The sequence below is a fragment of the Chionomys nivalis genome, chromosome 10 (genome assembly GCF_950005125.1).
Source record: "Chionomys nivalis chromosome 10, mChiNiv1.1, whole genome shotgun sequence".
Classification (NCBI taxonomy): domain Eukaryota; kingdom Metazoa; phylum Chordata; class Mammalia; order Rodentia; family Cricetidae; genus Chionomys; species Chionomys nivalis.
This window is the reverse complement of record NC_080095.1, coordinates 21,674,143-21,694,634: the sequence shown is the minus strand read 5'-3', so window position 1 is coordinate 21,694,634 and position 20,492 is coordinate 21,674,143. Positions and strand designations below refer to the sequence as shown.

Genomic DNA, 20,492 nt, shown 5'->3' with positions numbered 1-20,492 from the left:
CTGAAACAAGTAATTAAATTACTTTAATCCCCAAGAAGTTTAAAGTATATATGAGCCAGTGGGGCTGTGGATATGATGAGGTGGGGAAAAACATGGTTTTGGTTTTACCTGAATCATTCACTCAGTAATTTATATGTATTTTAATTTTTTAATATTTATTTATTTATTTATTTATTATGTATACAATAGTCTGTCTGTGTGTATGCCTGCAGGCCAGAAGAGGGCACCAGACCTCATTACAGATGGTTGTGAGCCACCATGTGGTTGCCAGGAATTGAACTCAGGACCTTTGGAAGAGCAGGGAATGCTCTTAACCACTGAGCCATCTCTCCAGTTCAATTTATATGTATTTTAAACCCAATTTTTAAGATGCCACAGAGGGAGTCTTTATTATGCATTGGTGTTTTTGCCTACATGTGTATCTGTGTGAGGGTGTCAGATCCCTTGGAGCTGGAGTTACACACAATGGTGAGTTGGGATGTAGGTGCTGGGAATTGAACCCAGGTACTCTTACCACTGAGCCATCTCTCCAGCCCCAAGGGGTCTTTTGTTAAAGCCTTCTGGTGCAGTCATTTGTGGGTACCAGAGCAGTGCACTGAAAATGACAACTTTTTGAACAAAGTGAGGCACAACAGAAAGCCTCACAAATACAGCCTCTGAGAACTGGCATCATGGGAAGATGTACCATTCTTCTCCATGCCCTGGGCAAGATTTGATCTCATGGCTGTCTACAGCTGCCCGTTGTCTTTAATAAACAGTTCTGTCAAAGGTTTAGAAATGTCTCTTACCTGGAAGATTGTTGGCTCTTCCCTGAAGCTGGTGGAATGGTGCTGAATTCTAACTGATGTCTGCATGAAGCCAGCCATAGCTTACTGAGACCAGAGGTTGTGTTCTATTTGGTTTTGGTTTTCTGGCCTTTCAGTTTCCCATGCTTTGGAATCCTTGGGCTTATTTGGTGTTTCTTGGTCAGCTGATTTGCTTTCCTCATAGAGCTTAGACACCCAGACTAAGAGGTGATGGGCATGCCTTAGGCTGCCTGTTACTGATATCAACTGCTCCTGCTTGGCACTGCAGACTTGTTTTTTAAGAGGAGGGTAGCTTATATAGAGTTAAAACAAAAGCAAATAAACAAAAAAACCAAGTTATTCAGTTAAAAAAGTAAAGTTATTCTGCTTAAAAGTCAAGTTTAGTTGCTAAAAGTTGGTACAATTACTTTTTTGAATTGACATTCTCATTATTCAATAAAGATGAATGTGCTCATTGATTATTCCCTTAGCAATGTCCTTGCAGCAACTGGTAGCTGTTCCTGCCTTGCCCCTCACAGGCTGCTTTCAATGCTGCAGCTGAGTGATCCTGCTGACCTGCAAGCTAGCAAGTCATGTCAGTTCAAGACCTTCCAATCACATGTCACTCACAGATACCTTCTTACCATAACCCAGACATGAGATGTGCTCTCCACTGCGCTCCTTTGTGCCTGTTCTCAGCTTCTCTCTTGTCCAGTTCTTTTCCAGCCATACCGCACTGTTTGCAAGCACAAGCTGGCCATCTCCCACTCAAACTTGGCACGTACATCTGCCTCAGTGTGGGATACTTTCTCTACAACATCGGGGTGGCTCGTTGCTCTTCATTTTATTTCTTTGCTTAAATGTCCCTTCCTTCCTTCCTTCCTTCCTTCCTTCCTTCCTTCCTTCCTTCCTTCCTTCCTTCCTTCTCTTTCTCTCTCTCTTTTCTTTTTTTTTCTCTCTCTCTCTTTCTCTCTTTCTTTTCTTTCTTGGTTTTTTTGAGACAGGGTTTTTCTGTAGCTTTGGATCATGTCCTGGAACTCACAGAGATCCACCTGCCTCTGTCTCCCGAGTGCTGGGATTAAAGGTGTGCGCCACCGCCATCTGGCTTAAATGTGACTTTCTTGTGTAGTCAGTGGCCATGTTTTAAATCCCATTCTCTACTCTACTCTCCTAACTTGCTGTTACTGGTTTCCTCTTTTGCTCTTACTACTCTTCGATAGATGGCATTTTAGTTTAAACGTTTTTAAAACTTATTTTAAATTTACTGTTGTTAGCATATGTACATTTTAAATTTACTATTGTTAGTGTATGTATGTGTGTCTATACATGCATGATGTGTACATGTCGGTACACATGCCTTAACATGCATACTGAAGTCAGAGGACAACTTGATGGAGTCAGTTCTCTCTACCTTTATGTAAGTACCAGAAACTGAACTCAGGCTACTGGACTGTATGGCCACCAACTGCCTTTGCCCGCTGAGCCATCTCTCCAGCCCCGTGGCAGAATTTAATGTAGCCTAGATGGGCCTGGAACTGACTGAGGCCAAGGATGAACTTGAAGTCCATCTCTTACCTCTGAGTGGCTGGGATTATATTATAGGCCTCTTGTGTCTCCACCATCTCATTTTAGGTTGTGTTGGGACTCAAAACCAGGTTTGCCTGGACTGGTGCTCTACTCATTAAGCTTCATCTCCAGCCATATAGTCTGATCATGGTTTCCCCTCCCCCAACTTTCCCAGATCCTCCCCATCTCCTCACTCACCCAAATCCATTCATTCTCCTCCCTGTTATTAGAAAACAGACAATTAAAACAAACACCAGAATAGGAATAGGACAAAACAAAACAGAAGAAAAAGACAATCTAAAAGTACAAGAAACATATACAGATGCAGAGACCCATACTCACACACACAGAAATCCTATAAAAAGACAAAATTTGAAATTGTAATATATAAGCAAAAGACCTGTGAGGTAAATAAATGCCCAGGCAAAGCATTATGAGACAAAAACCCTCCAAAAATATCTTTGAGTTAGTTTTGTGTTGGCTGTCTACTACTGGTTGTGAGGCCTGCCCTTAAGTGTGGTTTGTATAACCAGAGAGACTGTTGGGGAAAACTAACTTTTCCTTTGTGAGTGATTTTAAGTTTTGCGAGTGGTTGTATGTTGGAAATAGCTTCTGGGTTAGGGATGGGGGCTTTTGTCCACCCCCCTTATCAACACTGGGACCCATTTGGCTTAGACCTGTGCAGGCCCAGTGCATGTTACCACGGCCTCTGCATTTGTATGTGTGTCAGTCCTGTTGTGTGGAAGTTTTTGTTTCCTTGGTGTCCTCCATCCCTGCTCTTACAGAGTTTCTCCTTCATCTTCCACAAAGTAACCTGACCCTGAGGGGAGGGATTTGATGAAGGTATTTAGAACTGACTGTTTTGAGGTCTTTCATTCTCTGACCATTTTCTAGTTGCGGGTCTCTGTATTTGTTCCCATCTGCTGCAGGAGGAAGCTTCTCTGATAATGGCTGAGCAAGGTACTGATCTGAGTATAGAAGAATGGTGTTAAAAGTAATTTTACTGCTACATTCCTTTAGCATAGTAGTAGATTTGGTTTTCCCCTAGGTCCAAGGTTTATCTAGTCTCAGGTTCTTCTTGGTCACCTGAGCAGTGTCAAGCATGGGTTTCTTTTTGTGGAGTGGGCCTTAAATCCAGTAAGAGAGTGGTTGGTTACTCCCATAACGCTGTACCACCCTTCCACCAGTGTATGATGCAGGTGGGTCTCCATTGGAGGTCAGATGGTTTGTAGCAGGGTTGGTGTTTTCCCTTTCTCCTCTGCTGTCTTGCAGAGTACCTTCCAGTAGGGGTAATGGCTCTAGGTAGGTATCACTTGACTTCTCCATGTTTGATGAGTTATACAGGTTTTGTCTTCAACCATAGGGCCTGACCATCAGTTTGTGGAGAGCAACCAATTGCTTTGGCAATAGCTTGGGTTGTTTGGGGGTTTCCCTGGACCACTTTGGCCATGGAGGTTTCACTTGGTGGCGAGAGACATCTGACTGGAACTTTCTCTCCCTGGTTATGTGGTTATTCAATTTCTGTTTCTTTCATGTATGTATGTACTTTCAGAAGCTTCTACTGTAGTGGGTTTCCCTATGACTTCTCATACAACCTTTAGTGTTAGCTGTCCCTCCCTTCTCTCGTTTCTTTCCTTTTCTGCTTAATCTTCCTGTTCCAGTCCCTCCTTACCCATCTATTCATCCATAATCTGCTTCTCTTTCCTTGGGAGACCTCTGCCCCTCAGTCTCATATACTATAACTTCTGTGGTTATTTGCTTGTGGAACACTTAAAAGCTAACAATCACATATAAGCTAATGCATACCGTATTTGCCCTTGGGGTGTGGGTTACCTCACTCAAGATGATTTTTTTCTAACTCCATCCATTTACCTGTGAATGTCATGATTTTTTTAAACAGCTGAGTAAGATTCCATTGTGCAAGTGTACCACCTTTTCTTTATCCATTTACCCACTGATACATCTAGAATGTTGCCAATTTCTGGCTTTCATGAACAGAACAACACTGAATATAGATTAGCAAGCCTAGAACTTAATTCTTTTCTCCCTCTCCCTCTCCTCCCTCTCCCTCTCTCCCTCTCTCTCTCTTTCTCTTTTGGTTTTTCAAGACAGGGTTTCTCTGTAGCTTTGGAGCCTGTCCTGGAACTAGCTCTTGTAGACCAGGCTGGCCTCGAACTCACAGATATCCACCTGCCTCTGCCTCCCGAGTGCTGGGATTAAAGGTGTGCGCCACAGCTGCCTGGCTCTAGCACTTAATTCTTAAAAAAATTACGGTTTGTTTTCTGGCACAGTGTGCTGTCAGTGCTGCAGCAAGGACAGCGGTCACTTAAGACTGTACAGACAAAGGATAGAACAGCAGCAATAGTCTTCATTTTAACTTCAGGTGGGCGTGTGCTGTAAAAGTTCATCATTGTGGTAACACTGTCCAGTTAAAACTGGTGATTTTGTTAAAGGAGATAGGGCCTAGTCCTGTCTTCTTTTTATGAGTGGAAGTTGGTCCCTTATAAACTCATTCCCACCTCAGTGTGACTTGTGACAGTGACACTATGAAAGTTTATGACTTTGGGTTCAAGATTGTTTATATTTATTTTATAGATGGTGTAATGGTCTGCTCTGTCTCTTTAAGAGACAAGCCACTCCCCCTAGCTCTCCCCCAGACAAACTGATCTTCAGCTTCCAGCCTGAGTCCCTGCTCCCCCCACCCCCAGGCATCTTCTGTCTCTCCCTTCTCCCCACTTTCCCCCTTCCTCTCCTCTCTGTCTCTGTCTCTCTTTCTCTCTGCCTTTCTCTCTGATCTTCTTCCCTTCTCCCCTCTCCCCTGCATAACCCACTAAATAAATATCCAGCCTTACTCTGCATGGCATGCCTATCCATGTCTCTGTCTCTTGTCCACTGCGTGGTTCCCTGCCTGGGACTCGTGGCCCACTGCAGCCACTTGGGGAACTGCACCATCCCTGCCTGGGAATGGCTGTTCTTGGGACCTGCTGCCCGCCGCTACTACGGAGATCTGCGGCATGGTCTCATGGTCCGCTGCCCGCTGCAGCCAGTTCGGGGACCTGCAGCATTTTATTTAAACTTAACAGATGGATTATATGTTGAAAATGAATTCATACATATTACCAAAAAGGCAACACAACATTGAAAAATGTGCTAAGAACTAGGCCAGTGGGAAGTTCTTTCTGACCTAGGTATTCAGAGAACTGTCTACTCTTGCTAAGTTTTCACATCCAAGATCCACATCCATCTGTCCATCTTTCCATCATCTCTCATGATGTGTTCCTAAGCACACAGCACTGTTTCCAGGCACCCTTTGAACACAGCCAGCCTTCTACCCACTGCTCTCTCTGACTCTGGTCGTCTCACAGCACAGGGTGACATATGGAAGTCACATATGGAAGACTTACTTATTGAAGGTTCCAGGTTGAAGGTGAGCTGGAGGGAATGGAAGGACTTCATCTGTTGTGACAGGAGAGGCCAGATCTGGACAGCAAGTTGGACATGGAGTGAGTGTAAGTGGTTTATGTGCTTGTGTCTTAGAAAGAAAGGGGTTTTCTTTCTGAAACTTGTGTTCTCTTACACTAAGCTGTTGCATCATTTGCTGAGAATTACAGTTTAGAAAGGGCATTTGGGATTTCGGAGGACAAACAAAGGATTTGGCATTAGTCATTTTAGAGAGCAGTGGCTGAGCCTTTGAAAGGATTGCTGCCACCCACTGCAGTCTGCCGTGTGCAGTGAGCTGGGCTTAGGAACTTGCATAGGAAAAACAACCAGAACATTTTACTGTTTGTAGAAATTTGTTTAGTTCTTGCAGAGTACAGTAGAGAATACAATACAATAGGTGTTGTAGAGAAGATTGTTTCTGTATCTGGGGAGCTTATATTCACAGGGAGGATTTGCTGTACGCTGCAAGAGGCACAGAGTCTACTTCACTATCTGCTTTGAGAAAGGGAACAATTTCAGTAAGGGTGTACAGGAAGCAAGTGGGAGGAAGGCTAGTGCAGAGGTGTTGGTACCGTGGTAATAGAAAGGCTTTAAGTTCTGGACGGAATGTGCTTCTGCACAGTATGAAACGGGTCCGAGAAGTTTATGGCTTTAAAGAAAATTTCATGAAAATATATCTTTCTAAAGGAGCTTATGTATACCTATTTTTGGGAAGGTTTACGAGTTCATACAGTGTGTAGTGAACATCACACTGTGCTATGATTTCCCAGTGTGGCTGTGAATTGTATGACTTAGTGAGTGTGTCAATGTGTTCCATTCAAGCTTTTTTTACCCACACTTCAGCTTAAAACACACACACACACCAAATTTGAATCCAGGGCTTGAAAAAATGCCAGTTATCTAAATACAGTATCGTATTGTGATAAATATAGCCATTGAGATTTTAGATCTATTCACAAAACTTTATTTTAATATTCATAGGGAACTTTTTTGGACTGTTATCTGAAAAACTGAGGACCCATTTTATCATCAGAACTGACTATTAATTAGGGTATTGTTTCAGAAATAAAAGTTGATCTGCCGCTGCAACTCTCTTTGAATATGTATGGTTCCAAGCTTGCTTTTGTGTATTTAATAACTTTAGTACTATAATCACTCTGTTTACAATTAAATTTGGTGAATATGCTAATATAGAATGTAACAGTGGGTGATTTCAGCAAAGGGCAGTGTGGATTTGCATCTTGATGTGCTTTTCAGTTACATCTGCATTTCATTTAGAATCAAAGGGAAAAGAAACGGTTAGATTATGTAACAGTCATGTGATGATGAAACCGCTTTCTTCCTTCTGTTGCATAGGCTGTTATTGCTGTAGGTTTGAGCGGAGTGTACTGAAATTACATAGATTGAAACTTTTTGACAAGTTGGCTATTCTGTGTATTCCTTAGTAGAAACCTCCGTGCTGGGATTGGCTTCATTATTAGAAGAGGCCTCTAACGTACTTATGTAGTTGTTTAATTGAAATGAGTGTCTTCAGTTCCTCAGAGCACTCACTAACACGTCAAGACAAGTATTTGTAGCTTTCTTATTTTCGTGAACATGGGTTCCTGGCTTAAGAAATGTCCTTTTCAGAAATTGTGTGCAAAGCAACAGTAGATTGACACACCCTGTTTCCCTGTTCTCAGAAACCAGGAGACTTCCTGCTATTCTTAACTAGAAAACAAGGGGTTTCCAATGCTGTGATGGTCAAACAGGGTCAGGAAGTGTGGTAAAGGGTCTAGATCTCAGAAAGAGCTGGCACATTAGTGCTCACCAAAGGTGGCTGTGCCTCCTGAAGTACATGCCAGGAAAGGGACATTAATGATGGCAGGAAGAGGCTCTGTGGGCTCGTGTATGAGGTCAGAGGTCCGTGTCGGGTGTTAGTCCTCAGGAGCCATGCACCTTCTTCTTTGAAACAGAGTCTCTCACTAGAATTAGGCTAGGTTGGCTGCCTAGGGAGCCCCAGGGATGCACTTATGTCTGTCTCCTCTGTGCTGGGATGACCAGACATGCCACAGCAGCCAGCCTTTTCACCTGCATCCTAGGGGTTAAATGTAGGGCTTCATGCTTTCATGGCAAGTTTGTTACTAGCCGAGCTCTCAGCCTGAGGCTGGTTTCTTTTAATGGAAATAGTATTTCAAGAATATAATTCAGGGGAGGGGAGATGATGGGAGGGGAGCGGAGAAAAATATGTACCTCAATAAAAACAATTTTAAAAATATCAAACTGTAAAAAAGAATATAGTTTATATGCTAGGGAATATGTGTATTAAGTTACAGGGTTGGTTGTTTCTACACTTTTGTGAGTGGGGTTGCTAAATATGAAGGCTTGTGTATGTGTGTATATGCTTTTCATAAAAGGTAATTTCAAGTACAGTTATGTTTCTTTTTTAAAAAATACTTATTTATTTATTATGTATACAATATTCTTTCTACGTGTATGCCTGTAGGCCAGAAGAGGGCACCAGACCTCATTACAGATGGTTGTGAGCCACCATGTGGTTGCCGGGAATTGAACTCAGGACCTTTGGAAGAGGAGGCAATGCTCTTAACTGCTGAGCCATCTCTCTAGCCCCCAGTTATGTTTCTTTAGACAGCATCTATCTTTGTAGCCTAGGCAGGCTCTTAACTCTTAATCCTTTTGCTTTTGACTTTAGCACTAGGCTTTAGTCATACACCTACGTCTAGTTCAAGTACAGCATTTTAAATCATACCTCTCATATCTGTCTCCTTTCACATTTGTGAATTTAAGGAACAAAGGAATAATATGTTAAAGATGTCACATAATTATAGCAGTCCTCTGTTAGCCCAGGGGAGTCATTCCAAGATCTTAGTGGATCCTGGAAACCATGGCTGGTAGTGGAGCCTATACACACTGCTGACCAGTGCATATAATATAGATTCGACTTCAGTTTATAAGGTGAGTGGAGTCAGAGTAATGGTAGTAACCAAGATCAGAGCAATCAGCAGAGTGTCCGATAAGAGAGGTGCTTGTGTTTTCCGTGTCTCAGATGTCTATCTCTTCTTGTGAGATGGGCGTGTTGTGTCCTTAATGAGATTAATACGGTGAATGACCAAGCATTGTGAGGTAATGGAGAGCCCTAGACTGTGTCACTTAAACACAAGCACTGTGGTATATCACAGTCACTTTGGTAACTGAGATGGCTCCCATAACTCTGGAAGGGCATCAAACATAGTGGGCATGCACTAGACAACGGGGTGTCTAGACAAAGGCCTGGGCAGAGTGAGAGCTCTGGATGCATCCAGTACTTTGAATGGCATTCAGTATTAAACTTTATGAATTATTTCTGGAATATTGCATTTAGAATTTTGGACCTTGTTTGCCCGTGGGTAACATGATGATCTGTGGAAGGATTAGTGAGAGGTTATTGGTCTCCGTGTGCCGTCCCACATATACACAGTGTTCTGGGTTAACAAAACTACCACACCCAGCTGGCACTTCTAGTTTACTTTGAAATAGCTATAGCTCAGTTTTTTTGGGGGGCGGGGTGGGGTAAGGAAATGTTTTTCTGAAAGGATCTGTTGTGCTTATCCCATACCCTCCTCTCCCTTGCTCCTGGTGTCACTTGAGCGGGCACGGCTTCCCAGTTGTAAATCGTTGCTTGCTGTTCTCCCTTTTGTTCAGTCTTGTGTTCTCGAAAACCTAGTCTTCCTTGTGAAGCTCACTTGGTTGTAGTTGCAGCATCTTCTTGAGCCGGGTGTGTGCGTAAGATACAATGCTCTGAAGTTTTGAGAGTTGTATGTACCAGTCTTGTCGGTATTGTGTTGTGGAGACAGGAACCATTTCCCAGTTTTGCTTTGAATGGTATGCTAGGGTTTGGAGTTTGCTCTAGTGCTTTCTTGTATGGTTTGGGGGTGTGAAGGGGAGGGAATTCAGGGAGGCTCAGTGTTGCTTCAGAGTTTCCTAGAACTAGTTTTAAGAGTGACATTCCTGATCTTAATTATTACAGTAAGCTCCAGATAGCTGGCCCTAAGAATAAAGTTAAAAATAAGAGCCAATAGTTTTATTCGGAGAAACACACACACACACACACACGCACGCACGCGCACACACACATCACTTTATTTTTAAACCACAAATCTGTATGAAATAATGCTGAGGCAGATTTAATTTATAGTATGGTATCTTTATTGCACATAGAAAGGAATTCTAGAAAGAACCATTTGTCCAGGCACTTGAGTTACAGAAAGGAGAGTTTTAAAGTCATTTAAAACTGTTCCGACAACTATAAGAAAATAATCAAATAGGAAATTGCTGTGATTTGATAAAGCTGGATGAAGTTGAGAAGAAATCATGTTAATGCTGAGACTGCTGTGTGTTCGAGTTCCTTCTTCTAGTGGAGTTGCCGCCCAGGCACAGAGTTAATCTCTTCTCAGTGTTTTGAGTCCTGGTTGCCGTGGTTGTTAACAAGATTCTGTTGGGCAAGATTTCGGCACAGATTAAAAGCACCTTGAGAGCTGGTCTGAGGAAGTGCCAGCACCAATTGCTTTGAAGATGATTTTCACCTTAGAGAAGGTTGAAATTTGGGAAAATGCACAGTGATTTTTAGGGGAAAGTTAGATTTAAAGATGTCCCCATCAGTTAGTAAATTATCTGCACTGAGGTTTTCTAAAGGAACAGGACTGGTAATGATGTGTATAGGGGTAGGCTGTGGTCCTAGTAGTTCCCCAGTGACTGTCTCCTGATGGAAAAGAAAAGACTGGATGAAGCTGGGCAGTGGTGGCGCACGCCTTTAATCCCAGCACTCAGGAGGCAGAAGCAGGCGGGTCTCTGTGAGTCGAGGCCAGCCTGGTCTACAAGAGCTAGTTCCAGGATAGGCTCCAAAGCTACAGAGAAACCCTGTGTTGAAAAAACAAAAACAATAAAACAAAACAAATAAACAAACAAAAAGCCTGGATGTCTCAACAGTCCCTTTCAGACTGGTGCTGAAGTTCCGGGGAAGTCCTAAGAGAGCTGCTGGTCTTTAGTCTGAGTTGGAATCCTAAAGAAGTAGGTTTTAATACCAGCGAAGGAATGCCTTAGCAACAGGGTAGATGAACTTGCCAGTGATACTAATGGCAGGCAGACAAAACAAAAGCTTCCTTCTCCCATGTCCTTTTACATGGGCTGTCACCAGAAGGTGTGGTTCTGATTTAGAGCAGGTCCCCCCAACTCAAATGATTCAGTCAAGAAAAGCCCTTCATAGTGTGGCCAGTGGAGCTGCTTCAGTTTTACTTGATTCCAGATGTAGTTGACCACCAGGATTAACTATCACAGTATTCCTATTTGCATATATGGAATTCGTGCATGTGTAGTGATAGTTGGAGGGTATTTGCTGAAATTTTTCAGTCTAATACTCTGTGTATTAGGGTGGGGGCTAGGGTTAGGGAGACAATCTAGCAGTTGAGAGCAAATACTGTTGGTGCAAAGGACCTGAGTCTGGTTTCTAGCACCCATGTCAGGTGACTCATAACAACCTGTAACTCCAGCTCCAAGGATCTCATTCTCCTGGCCTCCTTAGACACCCACACAGACATTCTATATACATGATTTAAAAAATAAGAAAATAAAGCACTGTTTTTTTTTTTTTTTCTTTCCCTGCTTATTTTTATTTTGTGTGTCCGGGCATTTTGCTGCACCATGTGCACGCCTAGTTCCTGAGAAAGCCAGAAGAGGATGTGGGATCCCCTGGAACTAGAGTTATAGATGATTGTGAGCCACCGTGTAGATGCTGGTATTGAACCTGGAACATCTCAAGAGCAGCCAGTGCTCTTAACCACTGAGCCACCACTCCAATCTCAAGAAAACAAATCTTTTAATAAAGTTTGTTTAGTATATCTGGGTTCAGAATGTGGCATCTTAACAGTCCCCATTTGAAATAGCATATAAGTGTTGCAGGCCAGGCTTTTCAGTCACTCCCATCTCTCTGCTTTGTCTTCTGATGTTTTTAGGGAAACCTATGAGTTAGTATTTATAGAAAGAAGAACTTGAAATCATGCAACTTACCTTTATGTATGTACATAAAATTGTAGATGATGCAGTCAATTATACCTGTGTGCATTTGAAACTTAGGGAGATATGCTTTGATCAGGACTTCCCATCTAGCCAGTTACATCCTTGGGGTGCAGTCATGCTCTTCCCCAGTAAAACTGTTTTCCCAGAACATTCTGTTACACTTGTGCTGGTGACAAAAGTGAACGAGCTGCTTTTCTAGGCTGTCCAGGGAGAAGGGACACATTGGATGGTGGAGACTTTGTGGAGCTCGCTGGTAGTGTGTACCACTTCTCTGCTGAGCCTCTGTCCTCATGTAAATGGTGCTGGTGCAGCGTTCCTACTCAGCACCTACTCTAGTGCCACAAATGTCCTGTCCTTCCCCCTTGGGCATACCTAATTGGGATTGTAGTCTGTGCTTGGATTTAGCGTGTCCCTACTACTTAGGATCTCTTGGCTGCATTACGAGGTGTTGTGCATTCTAATTGCATGTCTTCCCTGAGTTGCATAAAACAGTTCTTGTTTTGTTATTACTAAACAGTATTTTAGTTATAGATGGTATGCCATTGGAACTTAAAGTGCTTTCCATAATTGCATTATATTTATGGTTTCCTATTCAAAGCTTAGTGACAATCAAATAAGATCCTAGCTGTTACAGACCAGAATTAGTAGACATCCTTCTCTTTGGTCTTGGGCAGTCCTTGCTGAGTAGAAGTCTTCTGTAGGGGAATGTTTTGAACACTTCTAAGGTCATGATTGTGAGCAAAATTGCTTTGTTTTGTTATTACAGAGAAAATGCCACGTGCAAAAGCAGTTCAGGCTGGAAGACAGGGTCCTGCAAAGAGACGCCTTGCAGAGCAGTTTGCTGCTGGGGAGATCATAACCGACATGTCTAAAAAAGAATGGAAACTAGGACTGCCCATTGGCCAGGGTGGCTTTGGCTGCATATATCTTGGTAAGTGTATGGTGGTTACTAGTCATCAGTATAAAGACTCAAATGTTTCTTATGAAATAGTTTCTCATTTAAGCTGTTGCAAGGTGCTGTTGATTATCTGCGTTGAGATTGTGTGGTTGATCATAAGATCACCTTTGGTATATAAATAGAAGATGGCTCATTTTATTATAGAAAAAATTAAAATGCTATGATAATTGCTACTGGTAAACACAATATTCTAAGAGTCTTATGATTTCTACACAGTCTAAGTTATCTTGAGACTGGAAAGGTGTATCCGTCCTTTTTCTTCCATATTAGACTTGACCTATGCTAGTTCTATTAGTTAGCGTGCTTATCTTGGGATAGTTGGAGACCAAGTTAGAATCCTGAACTTCTGAGAGTTTACTGAATTATCAACATTAAAAATGGTTTACCTGGGGCTGGAGAGATGGCTCATTGGTTCAGAGCCCTGACTGCTCTTCTACAGGACCCGGGTTCAATTCCCAGCATCTACATGACAGCTCACAGCTGTCTGTAACTCCAGTTCTACAGAGCTTTTAGAAATTATTTCTGGCACAGGCTAGAAGAAGGGGTTAGCGTTACATATGGTTGTGAGCCACCATGGATGGTAGGAATCGAGCTCCAGTCCTCTGGAGTAGCAACCAGGACTTGTAACAATTGAGCCATCACTCTAGCTGTAACAGTTTCAGTTTAGAACAGTTTACATAAAATGAAATGTATAGATGTTTTTTAAAACCCACAACTGTAAAGATCTATAAAATGTAGCTACTTAAGTGGTTTTCTTTCAAGTAGTTATTATAAAATGAAAACTTAATTTTTGTCCCTTTCCAGCAACATCTGACTAGGAGTGAAGGTTGATATCGTCTGGAAACTTGTTAGCATTGCCATTCTCGTACCCCAGCTACCCATGGTTCAGAGACTGGGGAAGGCCTGCGGAGCTGTTTGAATAGCTCTTTAGGTGGCTGGGGGCATACTGAGGTTTGAGAACCATACTGGGCTGACCCTTGGGCTGACCCTGCTTTACTTCCGTGACTGGGAGCTCTGCTCTGCCCTTGGCCTTATGAAACAGCTTACAAACAGCACTTTGGTACCCTATCTTGTGTCCAAGCCTCCTGATGGAGATCGTACTTGCCTTTGGAAAAGCATACTCTGGTTTGCTGCTACTCTGGTTTGTTTAGAACCAGAGCTGTCTCAATGAAGTAGGCTATATTTATGTAAGGTGAAAGTCCTCATAAACCACGAAAACGTAGCTGTTCATGAAATGATCACTTTGTTGTGATAAAATAACCCTTGGGGGTGGGGAGTGTGTGACAGCAAACACTGCCATTGTAGTTCCTGATTTTAGAGGGTTCAGTCCATGCTCTGGCCCCATGCCCTTGTGTTTCCATGTATTTGGGCAGAGTGTCATGATGGTAGGCTCATGTGACAGGAGAGTTTCCTCTGATGCACTGGAAGTAGAAGAAGACTCCAGGGCAAGATTCCCCTGCTGGCTTCTATCACTGTGTCCTACCACTGTCTTCTCCAGCTGTGTCCTACTTCCTAAAATTTCTAGAACTTACCATCAGGTCTGTATGCTGCAGCCTTTTATGGGGTCACTTGCTCCTCGTTCCATTACATTAATCATAGCATCCGAATAATGTATTTCAAGCTTCTTCCTCTGAGGAGGTGCTGTGGTCACTGCAGGACTTTGGAGTTCATTAACAGAAACTTGTTGCTAAGTAGGTTGTTCATTTCATCTCCCTAAAGTCTGTGCTTGAGCCACCATGCTACCCTGTGCTCTTCATTATTGCCTAGTATTGTTTCTATTTCAGTGTCCTTGCTCTTAGGACTTTTGTGAGTTTGGAACTTGCTTTGTGTGTATGCTTGATGTTTTATTTCTATCATTAGAATGTACCATCAAGTTGTTAGTATTTTTAATACTTTTTTAATTGATACTATTGAGATCTCTCCTCCCTGCCTCTCCCCTCCCCACTTCAATCTTTCTCCAAGGTTCCCATGCTCCCAATTTACTCAGGAGATCTTGCCTTTTTCTACTTTCTACTTCCCATGTAGATTGGATCTATGAAGTCTCTCTTAGTGTCCTTATTGTTGTGTAGTGGTGTGTAGGCTGGCTTTCTTTGCTTTATGTTTAAAAACCACCTATGAGTGAGTACATGTGATAATTGTCTTTCTGTGTCTGTGTTACCTCACTCAAAATAATGTTTTCTAGCTCCATCCATTTTCCTGCAAAATTCAAGATGTCGTTATTTTTTTCGGCTGTGTAGTACTCCGTTGTGTAAATGTACCACATTTTCCTTATCCATTCTTTGGTTGAAGGGCATTTAGGTTGTTTCTAGGTTCTGGCTATGATAAACAAAGCTGCTATGAACATAGTTGAGCACATGTCCTTGTGGTATGATTGAGCATCCTTTGGATATATACCCAAAAGTGGCATTACTGGGTCTTGAGGAAGGTTGTTTCCCAATTTTCTGAGAAATCGCCACACTGACATCCAATGGGACTGTACCAGCTTTCACTCCCACCAGCAATGTAGGAGTGCTCCCTTTACCCCACAACCTCTCCAGCATAAGTTGTCGTCAGTGTTTTTGATCTTGGGCATTCTTATAGGTGTAAGATGGAATCTCAGAGTTGTTTTGATTTGCATTTCTTTGATGACTAAGGATGTTGAACATTTCCTTAAGTGTCTTTCAGCCATTTTAGATTCCTCTGTTGAGAGTTCTCTGTTTAGGTCTATACTCTCTATTTTTTTTTAATTGGATTATGTGTTCTTTTGGTGTCCAGTTTCTTGAGTTCTTTGTATATTTTGGAGATCAGACCTCTGTCTGATGTAGGGTTAGTGAAGATCTTTTCCCATTCTGTAGGCTGTTGTTTTTTCTTGTTGACTGTGTCCTTTGCTTTACAGAAGCTTTTCAGTTTCAGGAGGTCCCATTTATTAATTGTTTCTCTCAGTGTCTGTGTTGCTGGGGTTATATTTAGGAAGTGGTTCCCTGTGCCAGTGAGTTCAAGTGCACTTCCCACTTTCTCTTCTATAAGGTTCAGTGTGGTTGGCTTTATGTTGAGGTCTTTGATCCATTTGGAGTTAAATTTTGTGCATGGAGATAGATATGGGTCTATTTTCATTCTTCTACATGTTGATATTCAGTTTTGCCAGCACCACTTGTTAAATATGCTTTTTTCCCCCCATTTGATATTTTTTGCTTCTTGATCAAAAATCAGGTGTTTGAAGATGTGTGGATTGATATCCAGGTCTTCTATTTGGTTCCATTGGTCCTCCTGTCCTTATGCCAGTACCAGGCTGTTTTCAGTACTCTAACTCTGTAGTAGAGTTTGAAGTCAGGGATTGTGATGCCTCCAGAAGTTCTTTTATTGTACAGGATTGTTTTGGCTATCCTGGGTTTTTTGCTTTTCCATATGAAGTTGAGTACTGTTCTTTTGAGGTCTTTGAAGAATTTTGCTGGGATTTTGATGGGCATTGTGTTGAATCTGTAAATTGCTTTTGGTAAGAATGCCATTTTTACTATGTTAATTCTGCCTACCCAAGAGCATGGGAGATTTTTCCACTTCTTTCTTCAAAGATTTAAAGTTCTTGTCATACAAGTCTTCCACTTGTTTGGTTAGAGTTACTCCGAGATATCTTATGCTATCTGTGGCTATTGTGAAGGGTGTTGATTCTCTGATTTCTTCCCCAGCCCTTTTATCATCTGTGTACAGGAGGGCTACTGATTTTTTTGAGTTAATCTTGTCTCCTGCTACATTACTGAAAGTGTTTGAGTTGTAGAAGTTCCTTGGTAGAATTTTTGGGATCACTTCTGTAAACTATCATATCATCAGCAAACAGTGAGAGTTTGACTTCTTCTTTTCCAATTTGTATCCCCTTGGTCTCCCTTTGGTGTCTTATTGCTCTAGCTAGGACCTCAAGAACTCTATTGACTAGATATGGAGAGATTGGACAGCCTTGTCTTGTTCCTGATTTCGGTGGAATCGCTGGGAGTTTCTCTCCATTTAGTTTGATGTTAGCTGTTGGCTTGTTGTATATTGCCTTTTATTATGTTTAGGTATGTTCCTTGTATCCCTGCTCTCTCCAAGACCTTTATCATGAAGGGATGTTGTATTTTGTCAAAAGCTTTTTCGGCATCTAATGAGATGATCATGTGGTTTTTATTTTTCAGCTTGTTTATATGGTGGATTATGTTGACAGATTTTCGGATGTTGAACCATCCCTGCATCTGTGGGATGAAGCCGACTTGATCATGGTAGCTGATGGTTCTGATGTGTTCTTGGATTTGAGTATTTTTAATACTTAACAAACAATCTGTGAGTTAGGACTTTGCTCTCTGTGTAGAGAAGGAGGATTTGCTTCAAGATTGATGCCTTCATTGCTGTGTACACTGATACATTGAAGCTGCCCGATGTGGTAGCAATTGTGTATAATGTCTGAACTCGGAAGCATTGAATCTCTCTCCGTTTTGGTTTTACACAGAGCTTGTTGCTTTTCTTTTACAAAGCTGAGCTTTGGGCAGGGCTTGCACATGTTTATTCCCTTTATCCTCTTTCATGATGCCTCCCACACGTGAATACTTTTCTCAGTTGCAGGGTAAACCTCCTTGTTGACACGGCATAGCTCTTGTCTTCTGGCATAGTGTGTGCATGTGTTGTGGAAAAACATTGTGTCTCTTCTCACTGGAGTGTGCAGTAGTACTGGGATGCTATCTGCATTTTCATGTTTGTTAAAGATTCTGAACCTGCCTTATTCCTAATTCAGCATCTAAGTGCTGCTCCCTGGGGCTGTTCTTAGGGAGCTCAGAGCTCTTCTTCACTGAGTGAGTGTTTCTAGAAGCTGGTGCTTGTCCTGTGTTTGAAGTGCTTTGGCTGCAACTCTTCTTTGGTTTTATTTTCTGTTTTCTCAGTCTGCCTATCTTCTGTTCCGAGGTAGGGGTGCCTTTGCGATCTGTCCTAGCATTTCTTTTCTCTCTCTGTTCGTTCCTTAGGAGATTTCTAAATAATGTGAGGCTCTAAATAAATAGTCTCTTCATTTAAACTGTGCTGTAGACTGAACCTAGACCTCACCTATGCAGGGATGGATGTGCTATTCTACTGAACTAGATCCTCAACCTGATAGGTAGCATTTCTCAGCTAATCACTTAAGACTTTGAGACATATATGCAGTGTGACTAAGATCTGCATCAGCAGCTTTGTGTTGTTATGGTCAGACACCGTGAGGGGGAGGATTTGCTTTGCCTCGCAGACCTTGAGTCTAGGGTTGCAGCTCATACATATGCGGGGATTCTGGTAGTGGCAGGAGTGGAGGACAGCCGTCCACAGTGCAGCAGACCAGGATGCAGAGAGTGTTGGTCTGAACTAGGGGGGCTGTAGCGGTCAGAGGTCCTCAGCCAGTGACCTACTTCTTGTTCAAGGTTTGCTGCCTCTCAAAGGGTACCATCAGATGAGCATAAGTGTTCAAAATACAAGTCTGGGGACATTTTAGTTTCAAACCATAGCAACATCTGAACTTGAATTAGAGTCCCAAACAAGATACCCCAAAGTACTCTCCTGCATTTCTCCATTTGCAGCTTTTGATGCAGTTTTGTGCCCAAACCCTAGAAGCATTTCATCCTCTGCATCCTGGTCCTGCATCGAGGTCCTGTTAGCTGCCTTTTGAGTCTGCTAGCACCACCTTGGTGGACCCATGCAGTTGTCAGAGCACACTCTGCCCCACCTATTATACTATCAAATCTCTTCATTGCTCTGCCTGCTTCTGTTCTTGGCTTGCCTGCACACAGTTCTCCCAAGCAGCCTCATCAAAGTTGGGTTATGCTAGTCCTTTTGGCAAAACCTTGGAGGCTTCCTGTCTCTGTTACAGCAGCAGTCCTAACCTTGACATTGTTAGGCCCATCATGTTTGATCCCTGCTGCTTTTTAATGGGTATTCTGCCCTTTTTGTATCATGGTCTTTCTCTGTCCATTGGTGTCCTGACTTTACAAATGCTTGTAACACTCCCATATGAGGGCCTTTGGTGCTAGTCCATGTAGAATGCTCTTCCTGTGAATTCCTGTGGCTCAAACTGTTTCATCGTTTAGCGATACCCCAGGCTCTTCTTAACACACTGCAACACTGCCTACCCCCTTCACTGTTTAAAATTCCATCTCTCCTATCACATCAAACATGCTTTATATTTTATGTGATGTTTGTATTTTAATGCTCAAATGGCAGCCAGAAGAACTGTTTTTTTTCCTGTCCACTTGCAAATTACCCCTCTCCCCCCCTTTTTTGAGACAGGGTTCTGTGTAACAACTCTGGCTATCCTAGAACTCACTGCGTAGACCAGGCTGGCCTCAAATTTACAGAGATCCACCTGCCTCTGCTGCCGAGTTCTGGGATTAAAGGAATATGCCACCACTGTCCAGCTGGAAATTTCCATTTCTTAGAAAATGTCACAGTGTAGGTACTTGTTGGTGAGTTTGGAAAGGCTTCCCATTCTGCATGGAGGTGCCCCAAGTATTGTTCTGTATAACGTGTCTGGGATCAGCGCCTCTGCTTCCGGCTGTTCTTTCCTAAAGGGTTATATAGCTTGTTAGACCCTGGGCTTTCACCAGTCTGCATCCTCCAGGGATTCATTGTACAACATACCAATGACCAAAGGACTTCTGTATACAAGAAATAGCCTTAACTTTGTATCAGCTCAGCTGACCAAATAGAAGAAACCAAAAACTGCTAGATACGTTGTACACATGAAAAAGGCAGTGTTGTAGTGATGCTGGGAAATTCACTTGGGGACTGGGATTCACCCTTTACAGGGCTGCAGGGCTGTAGGCCTATGTGTCTGTCATTTGCTGTCTGTGCAACACTGCTTGTTCTGATGTGAATGTCTCACTCTTTAAACAGCGGACACAAATTCTTCCAAACCGGTTGGCAGTGATGCACCCTGTGTTGTGAAAGTGGTAAGAAAATACTGCTCATTTTTTCTTTTATCAGTGTAAGTTGGTATTTATTTTGTAAAACATCTTTTTTGATGACTAGAATTAAAGCATAAGGTATTGCATTGTTAATTATGTTTCATAAATATTTAATGAGGTACATAAGTAGTTTTATAGTTTTAAGTAGCTTGAGTTCAGAGTCTTCAGCTCCCCTGAACTGGAGGGCCACAATTTGAGGGTATGTGGGAAATGGCAGAGGTCTGCAGGGGTGGAAGTATCTGTTTCACACCAGGCAGGCATGTTTTAGATTTATATCCTGAAACATCATGCTAAGCTGATTTTTATTTTTGTATTTTGTCCTGGGTGTTTTTTCATCTATCCATCCCTCTATCTGTCTGTTCGTCTTTCTGTCCATCCATTCATCCATCCGTATATTTATTTATTTTGCCTGCTGTCAGTTTTATTCCCTTCCATGTTCATTTTAAGTAGTTGTGATTCTCTCCCCTGGGGTGGCAGGGCCTTCTTTGCTGTTCTTATGCTGCAGTTAGTTGCATGTGCAGGGATTGGCAGCGCCTCACTGGACACTGAAACTAGGTCAGTTACAGACTGGAGAACTGAGGCATCTTTATATTTAATCACCGTTTTTGTTTTCTCTGCACTTAGACATTGTTCTGCTCAGCAGAGCTTGTAGTTCCCCTTACCCCATATTTGATACATGTGGAGACCCTTGTTAAATAGAGCCAGCAGAGGAGGTTGTGGAGAGCTGAGTGCCCATTCCCTGTCATCTTTTTTTTCACTAAAGTT

The 20,492-nt window shown here is 42.4% G+C and overlaps 1 protein-coding gene across 3 annotated transcripts in view; it reads left to right on the top strand.

Annotated features, from left to right (window-relative positions):
• Vrk1 (VRK serine/threonine kinase 1) overlaps nucleotides 1–20,492 on the top strand; it is a 72,900-nt gene that overhangs the window by 18,824 nt on the left and 33,584 nt on the right. For all 3 annotated transcript variants that reach the window (XM_057783247.1, XM_057783245.1, XM_057783246.1), the window contains exons 2-3: nucleotides 12,610–12,774; nucleotides 19,657–19,712. In XM_057783247.1, coding sequence (XP_057639230.1) covers nucleotides 12,615–12,774; nucleotides 19,657–19,712 — 216 coding nt within the window. In that variant the 5' untranslated portion in view covers nucleotides 12,610–12,614. The remainder of the gene's footprint in view (nucleotides 1–12,609; nucleotides 12,775–19,656; nucleotides 19,713–20,492) is intronic.